At 48.3% G+C, this 9821-nt stretch overlaps 1 protein-coding gene and 1 pseudogene across 2 annotated transcripts in view; both read left to right on the forward strand.

Moving 5' to 3' along the window:
* The first annotated feature begins 128 nt into the window (after nucleotides 1–128).
* Nucleotides 129–3344, forward strand: LOC310797433 (E3 ubiquitin-protein ligase RNF31 pseudogene; annotated as a pseudogene). Its single transcript has one exon. The product of its transcript is annotated as an E3 ubiquitin-protein ligase RNF31 pseudogene (transcript).
* A 1666-nt stretch (nucleotides 3345–5010) lies between these two features.
* Nucleotides 5011–9821, forward strand: part of ece2a (endothelin converting enzyme 2a) — a 127775-nt gene continuing 122964 nt past the window's right edge. The window contains exons 1-2 of the mRNA XM_083659678.1: nucleotides 5011–5120; nucleotides 5537–5709. Of these exons, the coding sequence (XP_083515804.1) occupies nucleotides 5550–5709 (160 nt within the window). The 5' untranslated portion in view covers nucleotides 5011–5120; nucleotides 5537–5549. The remainder of the gene's footprint in view (nucleotides 5121–5536; nucleotides 5710–9821) is intronic.

Consider the following 9821-nt stretch of genomic DNA (forward strand, 5'->3'; position numbering starts at 1 on the left):
CATTCGCTGCGGATTTCCAAGCATTTATCCATTCAAATGAACGGCTTGAGGTGCTGAGGGATGAACGTCACAGAAGGAACTAACTGGTGACTGAATGACAGTGCTGCTGTGTTTCTTCAAACCAAAGGATGGCGTCTCTCTCAGAGCAGCTCTTGGAGGTGAGGAGGCAAGCGGAGGGGTGTCTGTGCTCAGGGGGGACGGTGGTGGAGGTGCGGGCCGGGGTGACGGCCATGGCTCAGCTCCCCCTGCCACCCTGCAGCAAATACAAACACATCTCTGCTGAACACATGATGATCCAAAACAGCTTCGGCAGCAACAGGAAAGAGACCCTGGCATCTCTCCAGCGCTTGTCTACAGCGTTGAACATCCTAGAGAAGTATGGCTGTAACTTGACCAACCCCAACAGGCCAAAGTACTGGAGGACAGTCAAACACAACAACCCAGTATTCAGGGCAACTGTTGATGCTATTCAGGGAGGAAGAGCAGTTCTCTGTCTCTATGGCTACTCCAATCAGCAGCCAGACGGCCTCAGTTTCCCCCATGACGTGACAGAGCCTGACGTGGGCCAGGTGGCCATGATCACACTGGAGGTTATGAGCCTGAGGATGGAGCTGGATCTGCTCATCAAGGAGGCCCATCCCCACCCTGAGTTCTATGAGAGAATCATTCCTACACTGAGACACAAGGATGTTGGTCTCAACACCGACGCTGTAGTCTGTCCCTCGTCCTCTTCAGGCCACAGGGAGGGCCATGCCCCCCTCCATCAGCACTCAGCCCCCCGCTCCATCCAGGCCTTCTCCACCGCTTCCTCCTCAACCAAACACCCAGAGAGCTGCACTATCTGTGGGATATTCCATGTCTCCACCCACTGCCCCACCTGTGTCCAATGGCTGTGCTTGGAATGTGACAGGCTGTACCACTCGTACCCGGAGAGAGCCAATCACCATCGAACCGCCGTGACATCATCATCCAAAAGCAGAAAGAGTCACGGCTCATCCTCCTGGCGTTGCCTTCATTGCACTAAAGTCAACTCTGTCCAGGATGTGCTGTGTGAAGTGTGTGAGCGCCCCCGCCTGGCAGCAGCCGGCTCTACGGCAGACGACTCTCAGCCTGCCACCATCACTGAGTGGCAGTGTAAGAGCTGTACTGTGGTGAACGCAGCCAGCAGTGTTCTGTGTGAGGTGTGTGAGCGGCCTCGTTTGGCCACGCGACCTCCAGTGACCCCCACGCACCCCCCCACCACCCCGCCCAGACCACCTGCACCTGTGCTGGGCATGCCCGGTGACCCCGACAGCCAGTGGGTATGTCAGTTCTGCACCTATCTAAACTACTCTCCAGCGACAGTGTGTGAGATGTGTGACCTGGCTCGCCCTGAGCCCGCACCTCTGCCCGCCAAGCTGCGCCCCCCCTCCCCCGTCAGACGGGTTCCGGCCCTGTCAATCAAACCCAAAGCCCCGCCTCCAGAGGACCCTGAAGCACGCAGACAGAGACTGATGAAGGAGGAGGGACTGAAGTTGATTCAGCTGATTAGGGATGGGGAAAGGAAAGGCGTTAGCCCAGAGGAGGTGTACACAGGCATGCGGGTAGCCGGGGATAGCAGTGTCCTGCCCTGTGAATGGCTGAAAGTAGAGCTGCCTCTCCTGTTAGACCACATCTGTATGTTGGCGGCATCTTCCTCACTTCATTCTGTAAATGACAAAACGACAACAGAGCACACAAACGGGCTAATTGAATGTCCTCCTGAGGATGCTAGGACAGAGGTCGATGTCAGAGAAAAAGGAGGCGTGGTACAACTCTCCAGAGCAGAGGCCAAGCAGGCCTGGTTGACAGCAGGGGGCGACACTGAGAGAGCTGCAAGACAAGCTCTCCGAGACAGACACACCAAGGTAAAGGAGTTGTGTTGGCTGGGCTTCGCTGATGAGCCTCGGTGTCATGAGGTTTTGAGGCAGAGCGGTGGCGAGGTGAGGGGGGCCCTCGCCCTGCTGCAGCGCCCCCTCCTGGAGCCCTTCCACCAGCGCATGTGGAGTGACAAGCCTGAGCCTCCCATAGACATCCATCACCCTGACAAACAGCGTATATGTCGGAGGTTGCTGGCAGTGTATGACCTTCCTAGTTGGGGTCGCTGTGAGCTGGCACTGTCCCTGCTGCTGGAGCGTAGCGCCCCCTACTCCCTGGAGGACGTAGTGCAGGCTGTACGGGAGTCCCACGACAGGGAGTTCATCAAGAGAGTCCTGGCCAAAGAATGTCCCATTTGCCTCTCTGTCTTCCCTCACAATAAGATGCAGTCTCTGACATCTTGCCAGTGTTCGGTGTGCTGCGGTTGTTTCCAGCAGCACTTCACCATCGTTGTGAGGGACAAACACATCCGAGACATGGTGTGTCCAGTCTGCTGGGAGCCCGACATCAACGACCCCCAACACCTCAACAGCTACTTCTCCACCCTGGACATTCAGCTGCGAGAGTGCCTGGAGCCAGAGGTCTATGAGCTCTTCCATAAGAAGCTGACAGAGCAAGCTCTCATCAAGGACCCCAAATTCCTCTGGTGCAGTCATTGTTCATATGGATTCATCTATGATGGGGACCAGCTCAAGGTCACTTGCTTTCAGTGTCACAACAGTTTCTGTGCTCAATGCAAAAAACCTTGGGAGTCTCAGCACGCAGGTCTTTCATGTGAACAGTACCAGTCATGGAAGAGGGAGAATGATCCGGAGTACCAGAGGCAGGGCCTGGCTGGATACCTCAGAGACAATGGCATCACTTGTCCTAACTGTCGTTTTCAGTATGCGCTGTCTAAAGGAGGCTGCATGCATTTCTGCTGCTCTCAGTGTCGCTACCAGTTCTGCAGCGGCTGCAACAACCCTTTCCACACCACCTGTGCAGTGGACCAGTGCAGCGTGACGGGGCTACACGCCCATCATCCCAGAGACTGCCTCTTCTATCTGAGAGACTGGGAGCCTGGCAGACTGCAGGCTCTACTGCAGAACAATGGAGTGGCCTTCAACACTGACCCTCCACCTGGAACACAGACAGGTCTGTGCGGCGTGATCGAGCAGAAGGACGAGGGCGGCCAGCAGTCCGACGCGCCCTGTGGCGCTCAAACACAGCCTGGACACGCCGGCCTCTGCGAGAAGCACTACCGGGAGTACCTGGTCAGCCTGATCAATTGCCACTCCATCGACCCAGCACCCCTCTTCAATGCCAATGAGTTGGTCCTGGCCTGCAGGAGGTATCAAGTGGAAGACGCACGGGGGGACGGAGAGGATGATTTCACCTACTATAGCAGACTACTAGAGAAACTGATGCATGAAGTGCCGCTCGGAGATAAAGTCCCGCGCAAGAAATGATCAGACAACACCTCAATTTACAATCAATGATCAAAACACAGGAAAAGCAACCACAGAACCACAGTGTTGTATTTTGTTGCAGTCTATTGACACTAAATACAGGAGATGCAAATCTCCAAAGTGTTGCATGAGTGGTTTTTAATTTGTGTAATTCAGTTTATTTGACTGGGGACATTTCACATACAGTAGATCAGCATCACTACTAGACTTGAAGAATGAGATATCTGTCGAGTGACAACATGACGGCAACGTATTTTGTTTCAGTAGAATGCCATACGCATTTTGTGCTTTGTGTTTATGTGCCATATGTGATTGTATACATACAGGCTAAATGACGGTTTCCAGATGTTATTGCTAGTGACATTCAAAAGCTTTCATATAACCTGTAATTGCATGTTTTACTGGTGAATCGTAGCTACAGCACTGTGGAATGAAGTTTTTAACGTTATTAAGATACAACCAAGAATTTATTTGACCATCTGATTTTTAATTTATTTTTTCCTCACCTATGGTGTTGAAGAATTTTAGTTGTGAATAGAACATAAGCAATGTTTTTACAACTGCAAGTCACACCAGAGATGGGGAAAAGTACAGTTACTTGTGTAAAAAAAAGACTGGTAAAAATAGAAGTACTGATTCAACTTGTTTACTCAACTAAAAGTAAAAAAAAAAAAAGGTACAGGCTCGGCTGTGAAATGTAATAAAGTACAGTATAAAAGTAAAAAGTATTTCTACCGGCTGTTTCTGTGTTAAGTTAACTGAAACTCATGTCATATTAATATGATTTGATTAAACTTAAAATAATCCCTCCGAACATGTTTTACATGTATAAAGACTACACTTTAATAATTTGTGTGATATGGTTTTTCCACAACAAGGTGCACAGTACACATAATGCGTGAAAGCTGGGAGAGCGTGAGACGAGAGACAAACGTTCCATCGTTTTTGTCTGTTTTGCATTAAAGCTATAGCCTGTTTTGAAAATGTAAGGAGTGGAAAGTACAAATATATGTGCTAAAATATAGGGAGTAAAAGTAAAAAGTTCTCAGAAAAATAAATGCTCAGTAAAGTACAGATACCTCAAAATCCTAATTACTGTAAGTACAGTAACAGTTTCCACTCCCAATAATTCACTGAATATATATATATATTTTAATAACCCCCCCTCCTCCTCCCCTCCTCAGCCCTCAGTGACATCCCATCCATACATAAAAACAATATTCCAACAATTGATGGCATGCAATATTAATTATTTAGCCTACATAGAATGCATTCTATGTGGGCTAAATAATTAATATTTTTTCTATTTTCACTATAACGTTTTAGCCATCTTCTTGACTATAACAAATATGCTACTATACAACTTTTTTGGTAAATAACAATGGGCTTTTGCCCAACAAAAAGCACTTCAACGTGCCCACAGGTCATATTTATTTACGCTCTCCAATCTTGGGAGTGGGAGTTTACGAGGAGCACGTGAAGGCACCAGTGTTCCGCCTCGATGTGGAATCAGGAAGAGGGTTCACAGCAGGTTCACAGTCACACAACGCACATGAAAGTTTGACACCCATAGAAAGATGATCAAAATCCATAATGACTGGGTCATATAGCATTGGGTTCAGCCAGAGACCGTCTAGAGATGCTCCGGTGATGCGTACATTGGGCACATTACCCACAATGCTTTGTAGATAGATACAACCGACTACAACACGTGTGCTTCAGCGGTATATCTGTTTACTTTTTCATTCACTGGCGTTTACACAGACGCTTCATTTCGTAAGTACATTGTGGGGAACAATATGCGATTGGATAGAGCCCATTGTGTGTAGGTTACGTTATGACTGGAAGTTTATTGCCCAAAAAGCAAGTATCAACAGCGCTGCCTATAAGGGCCGTAGGCTACCATGCGCATGGTATGGGCTGAAAATATTTGCATAGTCTAGGTTACAAATGTATATTAATCTTTTTGTAAATGATTAGTTGATCATTAACTAAAGGCATATGCCTCACTTGTGACTGAACGAACGATATTATAACGTTATGAAATAAAACTAACGTCACTTCACTTGTCATAGATGTGCATAGTGATAATAATATGGCCAAAATGACAGCTTGTGATTGCAAACAATACATAGACATTGAACGCCCTTTTTGTTTTTGTGTCATGTTTACATGTGGTGTCATTATGCCAGTGGCAGTGAGAAGATGGAGCATGTGCCAGATGACAACTCCAGATACAAAGATGTGGACTATTGGGATGAGAGATACAAGACAGAGCCCTGCTTTGACTGGTTGGGCAACTTCTCCAAACTCCAGCACCTTTTGGACAAACACGTGAAGAAAGACGACTCCATTCTTGTTCTTGGTATGTAGGCTGCTATAATTCTTTTTGAACATTCTGTTGTCACAAGCGTGCCATGATGTGATGAAGACACATAGTGAAGTCCATTCTTCACCATCAACATATTGCCATCATCAGGTCATGCAAAACAGCTGTATTTTTTTAATGAATGAGTCTTTGCTTGACCTTTCCATCATTATCAGTAGAAGCCCACCTTGTTGTGATGTGCTGATAGCACCATGCAGGAGTTTGCATGTTGACAGTTCCACAAAGTTCCACAAGATGTCACTCCACCATAAAGATACACCTAGTCATGTTGTACTCAGCACTGCTTCCCTGCAGTGTTTGCCTTAATAGCCCTGCATGCTTCAAAAACATGTGGAAACGCAGGTTCTGTGCTCTTGCTTTGTGTGGATTCCAGCAGCACAAAATGAAATGCACGGGTTGATTTGAAGGGCTGATGAAGGTAGACGGCATCATCACTATTCGTACATTATCCATTATACCCCCCTTGGTTAATATTAATATTTTAGACAAGTATGTGATGCAAAAATAAGCATTTACCTGTCCATCACCCCCTTATTCAAATGTCAATAGCACTGTATTGATGGAGAGTGTGGAACTACAGAGTTGCGTGTTACAAACAGTGAAGCAGTCCTTCATTTCATTGTTTTACCATGTTATTCATGGGATCAAACCAGGCATTATTCCCCGAGGTGAAGCTGTACACTTTAATGTCGTCACTTTCGATCAAGGACATTCTTGGTCATCTTTGATGAAGACAGGTTTGGACAGCTTTCATTAAGGACAGCCCTGAAGTTATGACATCTAGTTGATTGTTTAAACGAGGGACTGTAGTGTTTTGAGGATAATCGATGAGTTCTAGACAAAGATAGTATGTCAAAATGGCAAGTGGAAAGTCATTTTCGCTGCTGTACCTCTACAGAAGCCTAGAGGGCTGTAGTGGTCTATCTTTGTTGACGCGGACCTTGTTTATGTATGCACAGTGGCGTTTGTGTGTGTCAGTGTGTGTGTGTGTGTGTCACACTGTGTGTGTGTGTGTGTGTGTGTGTGTGTGTGTGTGTGTGTGTGTGTGTGTGTGTGTGTGTCACACAGTGTGTGTGTGTCAGTGTGTGTGTGTGTGTGTGTCTGGGGGGTTCGTTAAATTTGTGTCAAGGAGTGACAGGGGCTTTCTATTGTGTGTGTGTGTGTGTGTGTGTGTGTGTGTGTGTGCATGCGCGCGCCCGCATGTGTGTGTGTGTGTGTGTGTGTGTGTGTGTGTGTGTGTGTGTGTGCATGCGCGCGCCCGCGTGTGTGTGTGTGTGTATTGTGTAAGGGGAGGGAGATTGGGGAGGTTGTCAGAACAGAAGTTGGGTATTCTTTTCTCTCCAGAAAGCTCCCTGTGTTTCACTCCTGTCTCCTCCCCACAAGCCTACAGCGCCAATATACAAGCAACTTCATTAGACCTGGATGGACGCCGTCGTCTTCATTTGGATATTGATGAAGTGGGTCTGTTGTTGCTCTCTTGGCTGACAACACTACACCATTTAATTGCCTCTTGCGTTTGCGTTTGATCGACAGTCGATTGTGAAAAAGGCTGGTGATAAAACGGACGACTCATGATTGCCCCCCCCCCCCCCACACACCCCGTGTTCCCGGTGACAATGACAGACGGACGGACACAAACACATAGTACGCAAACTACGCACGCACCTACACTTTCACCGACGTGCGTCATCCAGGCACACCTACAGCAGAGGCGTGAGTGAGTGGGCTCCTAGCTGGAGACGTCCTGCCTGCTGACTCTCTCCTGCATTACTGCAGCACAGGCAACGCCAGGACACACCGCTTTCTGCATGCTGATTTCAAACCCAAGGAGAGCCATTACGCCGCCTGAGTGCTCTCATCTCGGAGCGGGGCTCTCTCCCCCGCTCTCCCCTCCCCCCCCCCCCCCCCCCCACTCCCCCCCACTCTCTCTCTCTCTCTCTCTCCCCCACTCTCTCTCACTCTCTCTCTCTCTCTCTCTCTCCCCCACTCTCTCTCTCTCTCTCTCTCTCGCACACGATCATGGCATGGCACGTTGCTGTCGCCGGCACGTGCTGCCGTCTTCTTCCTTGGTGACACACATGCATGAAACAAAGAGCTATATATATAGAGGAGCCTACTGTATATAAACGTGTGAAGCTTCACGTGGCGAGAGCAGACATGAAGGGCTCCTGCGACCACTTGCCATCGTGGCACAGGGCCAAACGTAAATCAGTGGTAAATCAGAGAGGCTATCCATATGAATTGACAGTGAATTAGCCCTCACTATATGGGACTGGACTGGAGTGCAATTCTAGGCAGAGAGAGAGAGAGAGAGAGAGAGAGAGAGAGAGAGAGAGAGAGAGAGAGAGAGAGAGAGAGAGAGAGAGAGAGAGAGAGAGAGAGAGAGAGAGAGAGAGAGAGAGAGAGAGAGAGAGAGAGAGAGAGAGAGAGAGAGAGAGAGAGAGAGAGAGAGAGAGAGAGAGAGAGAGAGAGATGAGATGAGAGGAGGGAAGATGCAGGGAGAGATGGAGAGAAGAAGGTGCCATGGTGCTGCTGTGTGTGTGTGTGTGTGTGTGTGTGTGTGTGTGTGTGTGTGTGTGTGTGTGTGTGTGTGTGTGTGTGTGTGTGTGTGTGTGTGTGTGTGTGTGTGTGGGATGGGTGCAGATATTCTACCTACCGAGATATTTCCCTACTGATCAGGTTGGGGTCATTCTGCTCTCTCCAGCGGAGGTGCTTTCCATTAGACCAGTCTCTACACAGCACAGAGAGGAAGAGAGGAAGGATGGACGAGGGGAACCAGAGCACTTTTAGTTGTTTTGCTGCATGTCTCCCGCAGTCTCACAAAACACTGTTTCTACGCTGCATTTGATCTGTGCTTGTGTTTCTTTTCATATCACGTTCATTCGTTCATTTCTCAGTCCCTGCCCTCACCTGCTTGTCCCTCTCATCTCTCTGCCCCCTCCACCATTCCCTCTCTCCTGTTTTCACCTAACCCACACGCTGTCGCTGTTCCTTTACGCGACCACACACACACCACACCACACTCAGCCTCCTTCTGTGTCATCCATGAACATCTCTTCTTCTCCAGGGTGACACGCTTTCCCCATCACCCTGTTTTCCCTCCCCAGTCCCACCTACTGAGTAACCTGCTTCTGCCTTTCAGTATTATTCCTTCTCACCCTCTCCCTCTGTCTCTCAAGTGCTTTTCTCTTATTTTCTTCATCACTTTTCTTTCTTTTCTTTCCCACCCGCAGACATGGCCAATTGTGCCCTGTATGGACGCCCGACCCGAGGTAACACGGCGGCTTGAACCTGCGACCCTCGTGTTGGTACGCAGGGAATCTATAAAGTGCTTTTCTCTTCCTCCTCAGCAGTATTAACTCTCTCATCTGGGTGATGGCCACACACCTGCGCAGCACAGCCCGTCTCCGTACGGGGGCAGGTTTGCCATAATGCAACGCACCGACGCAAACTGCCGTGGTCGGACATCGGCGAGGCTTCTGCAGTATTAGTATTATATTAGTATATTAGTATATAGTATTAGTATTAGTTATGGGATCAACAAGGTGGTTTCATCATTCCTATTAATGGCATATCCTGTCAGTACATGGGCTGTACTGCAGTGCCCACACAGACGCCCACTTAGAGAGCCACTGACATGAGGTCAGTGTGATAATGCTTTTAAATGATGCAGAAAGTTGCTCAACCACAGACAAGATGAGTGCAGTAACATTTCTGATGATGTAGAGAAGTCAAGTTGTCAGAACTGTGCATTGTGTGTATGCTCTCAGGTCACACTTTGCACTGGAAATCCCATAAATATCAAAGTTTTGGGGGCTCATCATGAGTAGGCCGACATAATTATCAGTTAACAGTCTCTCAACATCACTCAGGATCAGTTATGAAACTGGACTACGATATGGAATATATACTGTAGCCTCAATACAATGATGAATCTGATGTACCATTTTCAAGGCACTCCTTATACAGCCCTATATAATGTGACAGAACTATGCTCGTTGGTCAGACAGCTATAGGCCTGGGGTTGTGATTGTCATGGTGGCATGGTGTCAAGCAGTTACTGACCTTCCCACTGGCCTGCATGGGTG

Source organism: Poromitra crassiceps (genome assembly GCF_964638095.1).
Source record: "Poromitra crassiceps genome assembly, chromosome: 23".
NCBI classification, from domain to species: Eukaryota; Metazoa; Chordata; class Actinopteri; order Beryciformes; family Melamphaidae; genus Poromitra; species Poromitra crassiceps.